The 19,426-nt window shown below is 45.1% G+C and overlaps 1 protein-coding gene across 3 annotated transcripts in view; it reads right to left on the bottom strand.

The window, feature by feature from the left end:
- The window catches only part of SCMH1 (Scm polycomb group protein homolog 1), a 70,554-nt gene that overhangs the window by 17,679 nt on the left and 33,449 nt on the right, over positions 1-19,426 (bottom strand). For all 3 annotated transcript variants that reach the window (XM_040337938.1, XM_040337939.1, XM_040337940.1), the window contains 5 exons: positions 17,467-17,701; positions 15,949-16,037; positions 10,733-10,976; positions 2,605-2,828; positions 444-570 (listed from right to left, as the gene is read on the bottom strand). In XM_040337938.1, the coding sequence (XP_040193872.1) occupies positions 444-570; positions 2,605-2,828; positions 10,733-10,976; positions 15,949-16,037; positions 17,467-17,701 (919 nt within the window). The remainder of the gene's footprint in view (positions 1-443; positions 571-2,604; positions 2,829-10,732; positions 10,977-15,948; positions 16,038-17,466; positions 17,702-19,426) is intronic.

Raw genomic sequence — 19,426 nt, 5'->3', positions numbered from 1 at the left:
CGGGGGGTAAGCATGGCAGCAAGGGAACTAATACCTTGTAGCTAGACAAGAGAAGGTCATCGATGGCAGCTTCCATACTTCCTTATTATAGGATTGCTTAAGGTGATAAAGGGGCACGATTAACTCTATACCAATCCATCTCACTGCACTGGCTTTAGTAAGACTCAGAATGGATGTTGCAGGTCAGTGCTACATTTCTGGCTGATAACTACTAGAAACTTGCTTTTTGGGTTGATGGCAGGAAGCAGCACTATAAACATATGGCACCACTGCTTTACATCTGCAGCGTCAGTGGGAAAAGTAAATACCAGCAGAAGAAAATGGGCTATCGGCAACACTTGTTATTTTGCCCTGAAGATACAGATTTTTTTTTAACACTTTAAATGTTAGAAGTACATGAAATACCTTTCATCTTCAGCATAGATGAACAATTCTCTATTTACCTGTAGGTGCTTGCATGGCAGCACATGGAATGGTGGCAGCATCCTGTGGTACAGTGCTGGTGTCTGGTTCCGGTGTACTATTTGTCGGAGAAGTAGGAACCTGGTTCAGCAAAACACGAGGCTTCCTCTAAGAAACAATATGTATATGTTAAATTATCAGTGAGAACTATTTTACTATTGTTATCCGATCATTTCAAATACAATATCCAAGTTTTTCTGCTTGAAAGATTAAGGGCCAATTCACATTAGATTGATCCGCTGTGGTGCGCTAATGAGAGCTATGGTATGCCCTAACATGCTTTGTGTTAAGGAAGCCCACTCATCTCATGAATAGCCTGCAACTCAGTAAAACAAATGAAAAAAAAAAATGCAGGACCCCCTTTTTTTTTTTTTACAATGCAGTCCATCAAAACGCATTGTATATGTGCTTGGGTGCACTGCAGTGCATTGGGCTCTGCTGTACAATCTGTTGAGGTGCCATTCACAATGAATAGCACCGCATTTACAGCAGATGTGCTGCTATCAGTAGTAGTATCGTAAGTATCAGCAGCAGCCAGTCATAGTGATAGAGGAAATCTCCAAGCTGAAAACGATACTACTGTGTGCTTTTGTTAGCAGCTTGTAATAGAGGATCAGTAAGACGCACTGCTTATAGCCAGCACAGCTTGGTACACATACAGCACTCACAGATGGAGGATTTCCCACTGGCACTACACACCACAGAGCTGGGAACCCAATGCTGTACTTTTCCACATGACATGTGAGCGCAATGGTTTATATATATTTTTGTAATAAAGGTTTAACTATACTATAGATTGTGCTTCCCGTTTGTTTTTAGCATTTTGTTTTTTATAAATACTTTTCATTGAAGTTTTATAAAATAGCCCATGTGTTTTTGTGTGCATTGTTACAGTGTGCAAGTGTAAATGGGCTTTAAGACTCATACAGCTAATTGGGTGAATTGTTGGAAATGGGATTGTTTCTCAGATATACAGTTGTGTGCATAAGTTTACATACCCTGGCAGAATTTATGATTTCTTGGCCATTTTTCAGGGAATATGAATAACACAAAAACATTTCTTTCACTCATGTTTAGTGTTCGGCTGAAGGCTTTTCTTATTAATCAACTGTGTTTACTCTTTTGACAACAGAAACTACCGAAATGACCCTGATCAAAAGTTTACATACCCTGATTTTGGCCTGATAACATGCACACAAGTTGACACAAAGGGGTTTGAATGGCTATTAAAGGTAGCCATCTTCACCTGTGATCTATTTGCTTGTAATTAGTGTGTGTGTATAAAAAAAGGTCAATGAGTTTCTGGACTCCTGACAGACCCTTGCATCTTTCATCCAGTGCTGCACTGACGTTTCTGGATTCTGAGTCATGGAGAAAGCAAAAGAATTGTCAAAGGATCTGGAAAAGGTAGTTGAGCTGTATAAAACAGGAAAGGAATATAAAAAGATATTCAAGGAATTAAGAATGCCAATCAGTAGTGTTCAAACGCTAATCAAGAAGTGGAAAATGAGGGGTTCTGTTAAAACCAAACCACGGTCAGGTAGACCAACTAAGGTTTCAGCCACAACTGCCAGGAAAATTGTTTGGGATACAAAGAAAAACTCACAAATAACTTCAGGTGAAATACAGGACTTTCTGAAAACATGTTGTGCGGCTGTTTCAAGATGCACAATAAGGAGGCACCTGAAGAAAGATGGGCTGCATGGTCGAGTCGCCAGAAGAAAGCAATTACTATGCTTATAATATGCCAAACAGCCAAACAGGACAGATACAAGCCTCAAACCTTCTGGCACAAAGTCATTTGGAGTGATGAGACCAAAATCTAGGTTTTTGGCCACAACCATAATTGCTTAATTTGGAGAAGAGTCAACAAGGCCTATGATGAAAGGTACACAATTCCTACTGTGAAAAACATGGAGGCGGATCACTGATGTTTTGGGGATGTGTGAGCTACAAAGACGCAGGAAATTTGAATTGAATTGTGAACTAAAAGCACAGAGGTAAGTGTAGATTCATTAAAGTCACCTCAACTCAATTCACAGATCTGTCATTAGTGGAAATATGTTCTTCATATAAATCTTCAATCCCTGGGCTTTTCATAGGTTAGTACTATACACTTTAAGAATACCGAAAAATATATACCTTGCTTCCTGGTTTGGGACCCCTCTTCTTAGGGAAACGGAAAGGATCGTTAAGGTTGGGTGGTTGCCCTGTCAACTGATTGGCGAGAACCTTTGGCACTTGCCCCTTCTTCCGTCCTGGCTTTCGACGCTTTCGACCAGGCACCCCTGAAACTAAGCTTCTGGGACCTCTCAAAATACCGGAGGCCAAACCTGCAGCTGGAGCCGGGCTTTTTGGAATAACCACTAAGTAGAAGGAGAGACACAAAAATCCTTTGATATGCTTCTGGGTATAAAAAAAATATGAAAAAAAGTTGAATAAATTTTTTTTATTAACAAGTAGACCCAGGAACGGTAGAAAAAAATAAAAGAAAATAATAATAATAAAAAATTCAAAGAAACTTATTATAAGAAAGCAAATCTAAACAAAAAGGATTTCTGGACACTGCAGAAATGTAAAATATACTGACACCACTTGGTTTGTGTTAGCACAAACAATAACCCAATAAGACCCCTTTCACACTAGAGTGGTTTGCAGGTGCTATAAATAGCTCCTGCGAACCGACCCTAAACAGCCGCTGCTGTGTCTCCAGTGTGAAAGCACCGAGGGCTTTCACACTGGAGCGGTGCGCTAGCAGGACGGTAAAAAAAGTTCTGCTAGCCACATCTTTGGAGCAGTGACAGAGCGGTGTGTATAACGCTCACGCCAATTAAAATCAATAGGACACCGCGGCTATATCGTTGGTAATGCACCTCTGCAGAGGCTCTTTGCAGTGGTTTTTAACCCTTTCTCGGCCGCTAGCAGGGGGGTAAAACCGCCCCCGCTAGCGGCTGAATAGCCCTGCGAAATTGGCGGTAAAGATAGCAGTGCTTTACCGCCGACGCACCTCCTGCCCCAGTATGAAAGGGGCCTACAGTGGCATTTAAAGATGCTTGCTCTTATTTGGTAACTTGCATTGTAATTTCCTAGTCATGTATTTGGTTGATGCTGTCCTAGATGATATTTATACTGATATTTTATAAATTATGGGCATTTCATATTACAGAAAAATAGAATTTTTATAACAGCTTACCTGTAAAATCCTTTTCTTGGAGTACATCACGGGACACAGAGAAGCATAGTAATTACTATGTGGGTTATAGAGTCTACCTTCAGGTGATGGACACTGGCACGCCTCTAAGGCAGGAAGTTCCCTCCCCTATATAACCCCTCCCATACCGGGATTACCTCAGATTTGTAGCAAAACAATAAGTGTCCCAAAATCCCCATCAAGAGGGGCGGGAGCTCTGTGTCCCGTGATGTACTCCAAGAAAAGGATTTTACAGGTAAGCCTTTATAAAAATCCTATTTTCTTTATCGTACATCACGGGACACAGAGAAGCATAGTAATTACTATGTGGGACGTCCCAAAGCAATGCTAATGAGGGGAGGGAGACACCAAGCCTGTCGGGCGCCATCAGATGTGAGGAATCAAACTGCAGCCTGCAGCACACTGCGCCCAAAGGCGCCCTCCTCACTCTTTCCTATATACAATTGGTAAAATTTGGTGAAAGTGTGGACTGACGACCAGGTCGCGGCCTTGCAGACCTGAGTCATGGAGGCACGATGATGCACTGCCCAGGAAGTGCCAACCGCTCTAGTGGAGTGCACTTTAATCTTAAGCGTACTCTGCGTACCAAGCCCTTCTGGGCCAAGCTAGAGCGACCAGAACCACTGGTTTTCCTTCCGAGTTTATCCTGCGAAGGAGGCGGGGCAACATTTGCAGCAGAGGAAACGCATAGATTAGGGAGAACCGGTCCCACCAGCGCATCCATTCCGCAAGCGAGCGATTCTCTTGTTCAGGACAGAAAATTGTCCACCTTTTCATTGAACCTTGATGCAAAGAGATCCACATCTGGTGTTCCCCACCTCTGACAAAACCCCCGGAAGATGTCTGGGTGAAAAGCCCACTCTCCTGTGAGCAGCTGCTGGCGACTTAAGAAGTCTGCCTGCCAATTGTCTATTCCTGGAATGAAAATCGCACGGGACATGCTTTTCTGCCCAAATCAGGATCTGATCCACCTCTTTTTGGGCTGCACGACTCCTCGTGCCACCCTGGTGATTTATATATGCGACAGCTGTGGCATAGTCAGATTGAATCCTGATTGAGAACCCCCGAAATCTGTCTGTCCATGCTGATAGGACTAGACGAGCTGCCCGAATCTTTAGGTTGATGGGTAGAGATGTCTCGGAGACCGACCACTCCCCCTGCAGAGATAGCTCCTCCAGGACTGCACCCCAGCCTAGCATCTGTAGTCACAACCCGCCAAGATATTGGAACCAAGCACTTCCCTTTTAGCAAATTCTGGGGAACCAGCCACCAGCAAAGGCTCTGCCGAACTGTAGGGGAGAGCAACATAGAGAAGTCTAAGGCTTAAGCCTTCTTGTTCCAAGCAGATAAGATGGTGCGTTGTAGTCTCCTTGAGTGGAACTGGGCAAATGGGACGGCCTCGAATGAGGCTACCATTTTCTCCAGGAGTCGCATACAAAGACGAATGGAAGGCTGACGCTTTGAACTGACCAACTGGACTAGTTCCCTTAAAGAATTGACCTTCATTTGAGGCAAAGATATCTTTCTCTGATCTGTGTCTATGAGCAGACCTAAATATTCCAGCCTCTTCACAGGAACTAAGGCTGACTTGTCCAGGTTGAGATCCAACCCATGGACCCCAGGTACCTCACGGTTCTGCGTATTGCTTGATTCAGATCAATAATTGAGCGATCTACCAGCAACAGATCTTCCAGATAGGCTACTATAGATCTGCCGTGAGACCTTAGATTGGCCAACAGGGGGGCCAGCACCTTTGTGAACACCCAAGGTGACGTGGCTAGCACAAAGGGTAAAGCCACGAACTAAAAACGGCGCTGATCACAAAGCGTAACAGCTTCTTATGGCCGAGGAATATAGGTATAGGGAGGCGATCACTGACCGAATTGATTCCAACCGAAATGATCGGACATTTAGGAACTGGTTTAGGGCCTTGAGATCCAGAATGGGTCTTACGTCTCCGTTTGGCTTGGGGACGGTAAAAGGATTTGAATAGAAACCCAAACCTCGCTCTTCCCCCGGTAGTTCTATAATCACCCCTTGGGGGTTGATGGGTAGAGAAGAGCAGATGATCCAAGGCCAATGTTTCTTTTCCCCGGGTCTTTCGGGACGCTTGAGGCCAAAAAGCGGGGTGGAGAAAATTCGTGCAACTCCAGCCTGTAGCCCTCGGAGACCGCAGAGAGGACCCAATTGTCTTGGATCCTCCCTTGCCAAGCTTCCGCAAACAGCTGAAGTCTTTCCCCCACTCGACTAAGTGGGGGTGAACCTTCAAAATGCTGACTTAGATGACGGCTTGGCCGGCTTACAGTTCCAGGTTGTTTTGAAGGCCTGAGGTTGGCCTTGCGGTTTTCCACCCGTATTAAACCGTCCGGGAGGCCGTCGGAACTGTCTGGCAGTGGAATTGCTAGAAATAGGAGAGGAAGACTTTTTAAAGGAGGGGGTACCCCTAAACCTTTTCTTCACTGGTAACAGTGTGCTTTTGCCACTGGAAATTTTCTTAAAGCGGTGGTTCACCCTTATTGACAACTTTCCATCATTAAATTAGGCATAGTAGCGCGAGCTACAGTATGCCTGTATTTATTTTTTTAGTCCGGTACTCACAGTGCAATCCTAGCGAGACGATTCCGACTCCCCGCGGGGAATGGGCGTTCCTATCCAGAGGGAGCATGATTGACGGCCGGCTATGGCATGTCACGCTCCCCGAAGATAGCCGGAGTAGGTCTCGGCTCTTCACGGCGCCTGCGCACAGACTATGCGCAGGCGCCGTGAAGCGCCAAGTCCTATTTCGGCTATTTCCGGAGAAGCGTGACGCGCCATAGCCGGCCGTCAATCATGCTGCCTCTGGATAGGAACGCCCAGAAGTCGGAATCGTCTCACTAGGATTACACAGCGAGTACCGGACTAAAAAAATAAATACAGGCATACTGTAGCTCGCGCTACTATGCCTCATTGTATGCTAGAGGAAAAAAAAAAGTTTTTTTTTTTATTAATAGGGTGAACCCCCGCTTTAATATATCTATCCAGATCTTCCTGAAATAAACGCTCCCCGTGGAAAGGAAACCCTGCAAGTAGCTTCTTAGAAGGGTTTTCAGCTGACCAGTTCTTCAACCAGAGTAATCTGCACATAAGAACTGAAGAGAGTGTGAGATGGGAGGACTGTTGTATGGAGTCCTTGATAGCATCTATCTCAAATCATAATGCCCTGGGAAAGTCAGACAATTCCTGAGCCTGTTGAGCCGGGATATCCTCCAAAACCACCTTTAAGTGGTCTTTTAAGGCTTGGCAAATAGCCAATAGCCGCTAATGCAGGTTGGGCTACCCCTCTGGCTGTAGCGAACAAGGATTTCAACAGCATCTCTAAACTCTTGTCTGCCGGGTCTTTGAACATTTAAACGTTGTCCACCGGACAGGTCAAGTCTTGTTTACGCAGGATATAGCTGCATCCACCGTAGGGACACCCCACTTCTTAGTGAACTTTTCCTCCATGCGGTATAAAACCGATTTTTTTTTTAGGCGGAAGAAAAAAATCTATCTGGATGTACCCAATTCTTATAGATAAGACCTTCCAGTAGAGGATGAACTGGGGAGGAATCGTTAGCTTGAGGAGCTTTTAAAGAGCCTAACGAAGAGACTGAACTCGATGCTGGCTCTAAAAGAGGCAACTTGAAGGCCGAACGGACCATCTCAGTGAGGGACTGCACCAACAGTCTTTCTGACTGAGACGCCGAAAAAAATGGTTCCCCCAGAGTAGAATCTTCAGAGTCCGAGACACCCCACTTCTTAGTGAACTTTTCCTCCATGCGGTATAAAACTGATTTTTTTTTTAGGAGGAAGAAAAAAATCTATCTGGATGTACCCAATTCTTATAGATAAGACCTTCCAGTAGAGGATGAACTGGGGAGGAATCGTTAGCTTGAGGAGCTTTTAAAGAGCCTAACGAAGAGACTGAACTCGATGCTGGCTCTAAAAGAGGCAACTTGAAGGCCGAACGGACCATCTCAGTGAGGGACTGCACCAACAGTCTTTCTGACTGAGACGCCGAAAAAAATGGTTCCCCCAGAGTAGAATCTTCAGAGTCCGAGACCTCTGACCGACCCTCTGCCTGATCCCCTAAGGGTAAATCAACCTCTTCTGAGGATAATTGTTCCGCCATGAGGAACTCTGCAGAGGGAGATGGGGGCCTTGTGCGTTTTTCTCTTGAGAGAGAGGACACATTTAAGGTCACTAATCTTTGCTCCAGTCCACCCCTAGCCGAGGCCAGAGCCTCCTGTGTTACAAAAACTGGAGCAGGCGGGACAAGGGCAGACGAGGCACCTGGCAGCCCCGATGGTTCACCCTGGGCCTCCTCTAATTTATCTGGAGAGGAAATAGCCACAGGAGCATGCCCGAGATCCTCCGAGCCTGATGGCGACCAATAGATCTTTTTGTACTTCTAGTCCCTGAGCCTTTAGCCATAATAAAGCCGAGGTACTCACAAAAGTTGCATCCACTTGCGAACCTATAGACCAGCACTGACGCTGCTATTTGATGGCCAGCAAGATGCAGAGCCCACTATGCACCTTAAGCAAATGTCACTGTCCACCATCCAGTAATAATACTGAAAACTTGTGCACAAATACTCTGTGTCCACCATCAGCCAGGAGGTGGACTGAGCTTTAATGGACTAGGTGCAAGTCACCTGACCAGCTCTGTCCTGCAATCTCTAGCCTCATAGAGAACAGCATGAGATAGACCTCTTGCGGGCATGCGCGCCGCCGCCTGCGCGTGCATCACAAGGCCATGCGCGCGCACATGTTGCCACGCGTGCATTCGAAGACCCATGCACGCCGCGCACATGCGTGCGCACTAGACGTAGGCGCATAAATTCCACAATTGTGCGCGTGCGCCTATGACACACACTATGTGCGCGCGCACGTGATGCTGACGCGCCTGTGCACAAGGTTTGGAGCTACCACAGCTACCATGTGAGGACCAGGTAAAACAATTTGTAGCCAAAACTTTTGGACAACTTTTCCCTACTATTACCTGCACAGGAGGGGCTAAACGACTGAGCATAGACACCCCTCCTCCCCACAGTATTACCAGGACAAGTGATAGGAGAGGCACAGACAGGCAGCTTAGGCAAGCATAATGGCTCAGAAAAAGAAGGAAACTTTCAGAACCAAGTTCTGAAAGCACCTTCACTTACCTGATCCAACGGCGCAGGACTCTGCACACACAGACAGCCCAATCTTCGCCCATCACAGAGAGCAAAGTCTGCAGACCTTCAGGGACAAGGGTCCATGGACAGGAACACCACACCCCTGGACCCATATCACACCCTGTCAGTAAGCTTTTGGTATTGGGAAATTGACCAAAGTACTGAATAACCAGGATCCAGCCCTCAAAAGAGGAGCATTACAGGCCAAACCCCGTTCTTCTCAACCGGGGCCCGGGTACCGTGCACTTTGGGTAAGAAGCACTTTGGACGGATCCAGATTTTATGGAGGCTTTTTAAATCTAGCATGGATCCCTCCAGTGGAGCTTCTCAGAGCACATGTTCACTCGTGACCAACACCTTAGACACTGGCGAAAAAACTGAGGTACTCCCGGTATGGGAGGTGTTATATAGGGGAGGGAACTTCCTGCCTTAGAGGCGTGCCAGTGTCTATCACCTGGAGGTAGACTGTATAACCCACATAGTAATTACTATGCTTCTCTGTGTCCTGTGATGTACGATACAGAAATTACAATTTTTAGCACATATCTCCTTTTGTATAGCTAAGTTAGGCAAATGCTATTCTTTTTTTTATGCCCTTCCTGAAAGATTTACTGGGATCTTAAAGGGTCATCAGTAATCCTGCCGGTTCAAATTTCCTTCTTCCTCTTTTGGGACACAGGATTCTGCTTACCTAATACATCAAAGGCGGCATCGCCTACATTTCTACAGATACACATGCTCTCTAGGCTAGGCAGGGAAGAGAAATAAGCAAGGGGTGGCCGATCAATTCTTCTTTCATTTAACGCATAACAGCCTCCCTTATCCTTTTCTTAGTGCACCCTCATTGGACACTTCACTAAAGACACAAGCTGTATAAGTATGATGATTCTAAGGCTACTGGTACTGAAACAGCCAGTTAATCGAAGAGTAACATAGAAACTAAACCGGGCCATTTATAAAGTAACTGTATAACAATATGGCCTTGCTAAAGTTATACCACCAAAAAGAAAGGTTGGCAGGAGGGTCACAGCAGTGCAAATCTTTGCAAACACGCTTAGAACTATAATAAAGCAATGATAATGTTTCCTGCAGTGCAGTGAACACTGCTGTCCTCACGTATAACTTATCTTCTTCATCAACCAGTTTCCAAAAGACTTTACATTAAAGTGTTACCAAACCCAGGACCCTGTATTCGCTATGTCTGGTCTCCCACAGTACACAGAACATGGAAATGCAATTATTTTAGTAAATATAAACTGCTATATACCCTTTCTCATCAGCAGAATATAGCAGTCTTTTGACTTCTATGAGTGTCTGACCCTGCTCTCTATTTTCTCGTCGTGATTCCCGGCAGAGTGTTTCTTGCCGAGAAAACCGGTCGTCTGTATGCTTACCTGTCTGAAGGTAAAACCGTGCATGCTCGATAAGCCTTCGACGCATGCGTGGTAGCATACAAGGCATAGTGTAGGAAGATGGCGGCAATGGCATCGAATGTGACGAGCGCCGTCTTGTCGTAGTCGATGACGTCACTGCGTTCTTGCCATTCAAAAGAACGGCGTTTCTTTTGAATGGCCGTCTGTATGCACAGCTTGGCAAGAAAAGCTTGCCAGGAATCCCTTCAGGAAAACTGAAGTTTTTTTCCTGATGGGATTCCCAGCCGTGTGTACAGGGCCTATAAGCTGTTTATCTTCAGTGCTCCTCTTATACTATTGTTTTTTAAAATATATTCACATCTATAAAAAACAAAACAAAAAAACAACAACTTTGTGTAGCAAAGTATTTATATACAACTATACACTAAAGAATAGAATTATCAGCTAAGCCTGGCCACTGATCTACAGTACTCATTGCAGATTCCATACCTTTAGTTCCTGGAGGCTGCAAGTTGTCCCCAGTCAAGGAACACCATCCTACAGGAAAGATGTCCCGGGAGTCATAGCGACACCAGTAATCGAATGCTCCTCTCCAGCCATCGAAGGTCACAAGAATTTCGCCACCCCTTACTTCCCCAATGGTAGCTGGGCAAATAAAATGTGGATTTTTCCTGTCCACAGCTTCCAGTTTCATCCCTACCTCAAAATGGTTCTGGGCTGGTGCAGGCGGCTCCTGTAAAACCAAACATTCAGATAAATGGTTTAAAACAAAAATGATCAAAGTTCGGTTTCCCACAATGTAAATAGCAAGAAAAATGGATTGAAGGACAGAGTCTTAACTTTGGGCTAATTTGCCTTCTATGAGAGGATTGGATACTGACAAACTAAAAAGAAAAGACTGTAGGACAACCCAGGATATAACCTCTCCTACTACCAGCATGCCTCAGTTTTTTAGCCAAGCAGTACCAAGAGCATGAACATAAACAAAGAAGGGCAGAACCTGTTCCCTTCCATAGACTCCAAGAAAACGGTTTTATAGGGAGTACCAAAATAATATTTTATTTTTCGCTCATTAAGGGACACAGGAAGTCCTAAACCTTCAGAAAATTCAGCAACCAACCGCTAATGGGACCAAAATACAGTAAAACCTGGGTTTGCAAGCATAATTCGTTCCAGAAACATGCTTGTTATCCAAAGCACTTGTATATCAAAGCATTTTTTTTTACAGAGTATAAAAGAGAAGAGAGGCACCTCTAATTGTAGCAATAAGTTGCTAAATGTTGTACCTCAGGCCTCGACAAAATCCGGGCGCCAGGTCACAATCGCGACAAGAAATTGTGACCTGGCGCCCGCCGGTAATTGAGGCCGCGGCCTAGAAGGCCGCAAAGCCGCGGCCTCAATTACCGGCCGTCGTGGACCCGCCGCAATCGCGAGGCGGGGGAGGTGGGGACGCATGGAGGCACAGGATCCTGTATCTCCGTGCGCCCCCACCTCCACGCGATCGCGGCGGGCCCGCGACGGCCGGTAATTTAGGCCCCCGGCTTTGCAGCCTTGTGCTGCCATCTCCTTCCCTCTAATTAGAACCCCCAAACATTATGTATATATTTTTATTCTAACTCCCTAGAGAATAAAATGGCGTTCGTTGCAATACTTTCTGTCACACCGTATTTGCGCAGCGGTCTTACAAGCGCACTTTTTTGGGGAAAAAATACACTTTTTTTAATAAAAAAAATAAGACAACAGTAAAGTTATCCCAATTTTTTGTATATTGTGAAAGATAATGTTACGCCGAGTAAATTGATACCCAACATGTCACGCTTTAAAATTGCTTCCGCTCGTGGAATGCCGACAAATTTTTACCCTTTAAAATCTCCATAGGCGACGTTTAAAAAATTCTACAAGTTGCATTGCATGTTTTGAGTTACAGAGGAGGTCTAGAGCTAGAATTATTGCTCTCGCTCTAACGATCGCGGCAATACCTCAACATGTGTGGTTTGAATACCGTTTACATATGCGGGCACAACTCACGTATGTGTTCGCTTCTGCGCGCAAGCTTGGCGGGATGGGCGCGTTTTCTGGCGCCTAACTTTTTTAGCTGGCTCCTAGATTCCAAGCAAATTTGTCAAACCCTGTTGTACCTTCATTAATGTAACCATATTGCTACACTTAGAGGCTCCTCTCTTCTTTTTTATACTCAGTTGTGACATGACACTACTCTTATATCAAGTAATCGCTTGTATATCAAGGCAAAATTTATTAAAACATGTTTCTTATCTTGCAAAACGCTCTCAAACCAAGTTACTCTCAAACCAAGGTTTTACTGTAATCATTTTAAAAGAAGACTCCTTGCAGCTCAAAGAGCTGCATAAAAGACAATGAGGTTTATTTACTAAAGGCAAATCCACTTTTCACTACAAGTGCACTAAAAGTGTACTTGGAGCTGCAGTCGCTGTAGATCTGAGGGGGACATGCAAGGAAAATAAAAAAAAAAACAGCATTTTTGCTTGTACGTGATTGGATGATAAAATCGTCAGTGCTTCCCCTGATTTCAGATCTTTCCCTCAGTTCATAGCAAGTGCACTTGTAGTGTAGAGTGGATTTGCCTTTAGTAAATCACCCATAATATGTCCAAAGCGTTCATCAGAGGAGGTAGAAATGTCCACCTGGTAGAACTAATGGAAAGTGTGAACACAAAAAAGCCAAGGTCTGATGCTGAAAAGCCCAAGAGGCCCTCACTGCCTTAGTAAAGTGAGCCTTAAAGCGGAGTTCCACCTAAAAATGGAACTTCTGCTTAATCCACTCCTCGCCCCCTTACATGCCACATTTGGCATGTCATTTTTTTTGGGGGGGGGGGGGGGGGGAGTGGGGGCTTCAGGAGGAGTGGGACTTCCTGTCCCACTTCCTCCTTCCGCCGAGGGGCTGGTAAGGCGAATAGCTTAATCGCCTTATTGCAGCCCCTCCCTGTAGGTGACGCCTGTCCAATCGGACGGCGCCGCTTGCGCATGCGCAGTGGGTGCCCGGCCGTGAAGCCGAAAGCTGTCACTGCCGGGTGCCCACATTAGGAATGAAGACGCTGGCCGGCGAGGGGGGGCGAGGAGCGGAGCCCCGGCCGGCGCGTCGCTGGAACTGTGGAGCAGGTAAGTGTATGTTTATTAAAACTTAGCAGCTACACTTTTTATAGCTGCTGACTTTTAATAGACTTAAAAAAAGGCTGGAACAACCCCTTAAAAAGGTTAATTCATCTTTACAAAAAAGCTGCCTATGCAGATAAGGGGTGTCTGTAGATAAAAACTGCAGTTTTGACCAAAGTTGAATAATACCTGTGCTATAGGAGTACCTCATTAAGCCTGACCGGAATACTTCTAGGATGTTGCCAAGGACTGCTGGTAAGAGAAGCCTAGTGTTACTGCACACCTTCAACATCACAGAAGTAAGTTCTTTCTCTGATTCAAACCCCCTCACATGTGCTTTATCTTCCCTGACACAGTAGCTCAGAGCTCAGCATTTGAGAGCTCACTCCTGTGATGGTGGGGGTCACCAGCAAGGATGAGCTCGGGTGTGTTCGCACAGCCCACGTGCAAAGCCCGCCAGGAAACCGGCACTGTGCTGCGCTAATCACAGGCAGCGAGATATTGTCTCAATGCGTGGCTGCAGAGATCGGGAAATGTCTCACTGCCTGTGATTAGCGCAGTGCCGACTTCCTGGCAGGCTCTGCACGTGGGCTGTGCGAACATGCCAGAGCTCATCCTCACCAGTAACGCTAGGCCTCTCTTAACAAAGGTCCTTAGCATCATCCTAGAAATTTGCTGGTCAGCCTTCATGGCCTACACCATTATTCAACCTTGGTCAAAGCTAGGAATGCACAGATACCAGGCATTTGAGCGAGTAATTGTACTCGCCCAAATGCTCCCGATACCGATACTTTGCAGTGCGATTTGCGTCAATACAAAATGAATGGGCGCAAATCGCATTGCAAAGAATCGCCTGCAATTTGAACAAGAACGTGGTGCGATTCCTGTCTGAATCACATGCGTTTTCTCCACTGCTCCTGTGTGTGTCTGATCACAAGCCCAGGAAGAAAGATGGTAGTGTGCCAGTGAGATACTAACTAATGAGTTCCATACTCCATAGTTGACTCTGGTTAGCCTGGTAGAATGTATGGACGTCTCTAACCCTAGAGCTCCTGGTGGGTGGGCAGCAAATGCAATGGATGCTGGATCGATGGACATCCTCGATGGTTGCCTGCACAGTACTGTCTCCATAGTGGAGCACTTCCGCACGCTTCTGGCTTTTCCCCCCGGCCGGCAGTGACGAGCCCTGATGGCAGTTGTCATTTTCGTGCGCGCTGTCCATCGATCCGACGTCCACTGGGCTCACCACCCTCCCGCAGGAGCTCCAGGGTTAGAGGCAGCCGTTCATTTCACCAGGCTAAGCAGAGTCAACTACGGAACCCATGAGTCACCGTGCCTCACTGGCACACTATCATCTCCCTGTATGGGCTTGTGATTGATGTACCTAATGTCATCGTTCAGTTATCTAATAAATTATTGCTGCTTTAAACTTCTAACCTTCCTTTACCTTCTTAGAACAGCACTTCCTCTGCTGAATTTTGTGTGACACACACACCCACCCACCCACGGAAATTGTATGAGATTCTTTGCAGTGCAATTTGCACCATTTTTTTGCATTGACGCAAATGGCACCACAAGGTATTGGTACTCGGTACCGGTGGGTACTTGACCGAAAGTATCGGTACTGGTACTCGCCGATAAAAAAAACGGTGTTGGTTCAACCCTAGTCAAAGCTGCACAGCTTGTTTTTGTTATGACAGATGTCCCTTATGCGTTTCCTTGATGCTGCATGGCGGGACAGAGAAAGCAGAGTGTATGTGTTACACTCCATCCAGCAGAATGACATCAATGCTCTTTCCCATAGGGTAAAGTACAGATGGAAATTAAGAAATAATGATGCACAGTGACCAACAAAAAATTAGGGAGTCCTACCTGAATAGCCTACTCATTGTGTGAAATTTCATATAGAAGGCAAGCACAGAGGCAATACCAGCAGCTCTAGACCCTGGAAATTGCTCCACAGCTAATTTAACCAAAACTTGTGCCTGATGGTAATTTCCAATCACAACGGAACAGGATCTGGATGTGGTATGGTCCAAGAGCCAAGTGGAGGAGGAAGACTGAAGAATAGCTGCAAGTGGTGGGGAAACACCAGCAGCTGTGCTGTGAAGAGTCCTGACCTAAAGAGGAAAAAGATTGCAAGAAACCAATAGAGCTGAAAAAAGTTGTCCATCTTCTTAGGACACTAGTAAAAAACAAAAAAGAGGCATGCTGGTAGTTGATAGGTTGGCCTACATTTTTTGTGTGTGCCAGTGTCAAATCCTCCTGCAGACAGCAATATAACAACTTTTAACATTTTGTGTACCCCAATGGATGACAAAAATGCTTTAAGGTTAATTTCACACTAGATGCACTGGAATGCGTTGTTCAACAAATTGCATTATATACACATTTTCAAAAGATGTCAAATATTAAATGAATGACAATAAAAGCAGCAGTGAAAAATTATAGTTTCTGCATTTCTCTCATGTTGGCTCCCCCCAGAAAAGCCAGATCATTCTTATAGCCAAGAGTAGCATAGAAATGGAGTAGCAAAACTCGTAGAAAAAGTCAACAACTACATTTTATCTGTACCTTGTGGAATATTTTAGCAGGTGCCATTTCAGCCCCATTTAAAGTCTTCAGGAGGAACATTGGCCACGAGGAGGCATTAAGCCTAAAACCTAAAAAAAAAAAAAAAGACCACGTCACGATTACCTATGATATCACTTATTTTATTTGTTTATATTAACACCACATATTCCAGCACTTTAACGTGGCTGCCTCAAACTGCCCTTAGCCCTTGCAGAAAACTGAGTGGTGACAACAGACTGATCAAGTGTGGGTAGGGAACAAAGCCTTATGCTCATTTGTCAGTTTCTGGGGCCATGCATTCAATGTTTAGTACAGGGGTGCCCAACCTTTTTAAGAGCGAGGGCCACTTAAGCGACTTGGTAACTGGTCACGGGCCAAAATGAGCGGAGCAGGCGGATGGCAGGTCTGTGTCTGCTCTGTATATGCAGAGCGGACAAGGACACAGCCCACTATACTCTTTGGCTTTCCTGCACTTTGCAATAGACTTCTATTATATTCTGCAGGTTTGGTGCCACTTTCAGAAAGCTCACCAAACTCGCAGGTAATAACAGAAGTCTATGGCTCAGTGCAGGTAACCCGCAGGGCAGGTGCACTGCTCTGCACCTGCGGATTAGTATGAAAGCAGTCCAGTAACCACTGCAGAACAGATATGCCCATATACACTGTGATTTTATTAATAAAACTGAACTTTAATAACAGTATTCTATTCTATTCCACCCCAGAGCAGGAGGTCGCAGGCCACATCAGAGAGCTCCGCGGGCCAGTGGTTGGGCACCCCTGGTTTAGTACATTCTATCATCTGCCAGAATGAGGAGGGGGGCAATAGAATACGCAGCTTAAAATCGAACATTCTTTTACGAAACAGAACACTGTATATTAATTGTACTGTAATGCATAGGAATGTTTTTGACAAAAGTCATTAAAAAGTTAAATAACCCTTTAAAACTGAACTCCAAGTAGGTTTAAAAATATAACAATCTAGTTATGTATTTATTACAAAGAAAGATAAATATTTTATCAGATAAAACTAGCATAAATACTTGATTCTGACTTTATACCAGCCTCCTTCAATCCCCTGTACAGCAGCAATCACTGGGGACAGTAGGTCTCTTCTGCTTTGCCTAATGCTATCAGTCTAACACTGGAAATGTGCTTACAGAAGGGAAGAGCACACAGATGACCTGTGTTGCTGCTCTTTCATTATCCAAGCACGGGCTTAAGCAGATTTTACAGCAGTTGTATTGCCTCACTGCGGTGTAGTCTGCAGAGGGCCTGGCTTTTCAATCTGGCATAGGTGGCGGGATTAAAACAGAATAGAATTGCAAATTCTATAGCAGGTAAAACTGTTCACATTTATGTCTTACCACTGTGTATTAAGCTGCGTTCTGCTTACAGTTATTTTCTTGAGGTTTATACTGTAATCTTCACTGTTCATCAGAGTAATACAAGTTAAATTCTTGCTAGCTGTAGTATGAACAGATGTTTGTTTTTTGTTTTATGAAAATATGAAAAACATACCCAACGGAGGCTGTAACATGCCCCCACTCTTTTCACAAGTGCCAATGGGCTGAATCTCTGATGAATCCACCAGTCTCCAGAAGTCATTTTTGTTATCACTTCCATCAAGGCGCAGTCTCAGCCGAGCTCCCGTGAGGCCCACCACAGAGGCAATGCAAGTGGAGGTTGTGTTCCTAGGGTCCTGAGCCTCCAGCTTCATTCCAATCTTGTAATCATTGGAGGGCGGAGAACCAGACTGGTAAAGGTGAAAAAAATAAGTTTTGTCAATATAAGCCAAGGCGTTTAGTGGAACTTCAACCAAAAGGGCAAGTTCCATGCTTCCTCCTCCTCTCCTCTTCCACATTTGAATTGTATTTTTTGGGGGGGCAGATACCTAGTTTTAGGCAATCCAAAAGGAAAGTTCTCCGCCCGCCCGCCTCCCTGCCCCCAACCTTCTAGGACCTGTCACAGGTCCCAGAATGCTGCGTGACCAGTCACATAGCACAGCTTGCAGGTGTGCAGTGGGAAGCCGGCTGTGAGGCTACCACGAGTCAGACAGCTGCCAACAGTTAACATGCCAGTGCCGGGGGGGGCTGAAGACCAGTGAAGGAAGTAGCTTGAGTGAGGACAATGCTGAATCCTTGGGCAGGTGAGTGTCTATTTAAATTTTCACACATCTGACAGAAGCTCCAACCACTTGCCACCTGCAGTAGTTTTACTGTGAGCAGGTGGCAGCTACATGCAGGTAACTTACCTGTACATCGTCTGGCACATGCATACATGCTGCAGGGACCTCTATATCCACTGGTAACAGCAGATTGCAGCGGCTAGGTTATCATTCATAGCAGCTGTGCTAAGTATTGTGATGCTGTGATTAGCACACAACTTTCACGATACCTGGGCCAATCAAAGCACCCTGTACCATGTGATGGCTTTGGGTTAATCACAGCATCTTAATAGCAATTGCAGCTGTTATGAATGAAACCCTTTCATGGAAGTTCAAAACAAAGTGTAAAAAAAAGAAAGAAAATAAAACTCTCTGAACACCCCCGAGACTAGTGAGTGTATGGTGACACTAAGCTAATCTGATGACAAGATGTAAAAAAAAAAAAAAAAAATGTTAAAAACATACGGTCACCAGTCAGTATCCTTGATCACTGCCACACCAGTCATGTGATGATGCTGTACTGCACTGGTTATAGTATGTAAAAAAAAAAAATGGTACACGTTCACATCTATGCTTTTTTCAGTCGCTGCGTTTTTGGAAAGAGTCCGTGACTTTTTTTACATGCAAAACAGTGCTTTTGTGCTTTTTTGGTTCAATAGACTTCAATAGAGAAGCTGCAGAAAAGCATGTAGTGCGTTTTTACCGCAATTTGCGTTTTTTATGCTTTTTGCAGCCAATCTGAATAAAAACCGCAAATTGTGGCAATCGGCATACTAGCTGATTAAGTATTACTTACCTTCGATCGAAGCCCCCGCAGCAGTCAACGTCCTCCCCTCCGGCCGCCGACATGTTTTTCCTGAGTGACTTCCGGGTATCGCGGCTCTGGCGCTGTGATTGGCCAGAGCTGCGATGACGTCACTCCCACGCATGCGTGCGGGAACAGCACAGTACAACTGAAGCAATGGCACGTAGTGGCTTAAGTGCGCATGTGCCGCATGACGTCGGCACATGCAAATACAGGGATATCTCCTAAACCGTGCAGGTTTAGGAGATATCCTTGTTAGCTACATGTAAGCCTTAATATAGGCTTACCTGTAGCATAGAGTTGTAAACAAGGGTTTACAATCACTTTAGGTTCATTTAACAAAAAACAGTTCCAAAAACTTCAAAAAACCTTGAAATGCCTCTTACTAAATACCTCTGTCTGTCTACTTTCCAAAAAGGGGTCATTCAGGGGGTATTTGTACTGTTCTGGCATTTTAAGAAATGAGACAGGCCATCAGTACATCAGAATTTATCCATTTTCAAATATAT

The sequence above is a fragment of the Rana temporaria genome, chromosome 2, assembly GCF_905171775.1.
Source record: "Rana temporaria chromosome 2, aRanTem1.1, whole genome shotgun sequence".
Lineage (NCBI taxonomy): Eukaryota > Metazoa > Chordata > Amphibia > Anura > Ranidae > Rana > Rana temporaria.
The sequence above is the reverse complement of the archived record's forward strand: the minus strand, read 5'-3'. Positions and strand labels throughout refer to the sequence as shown.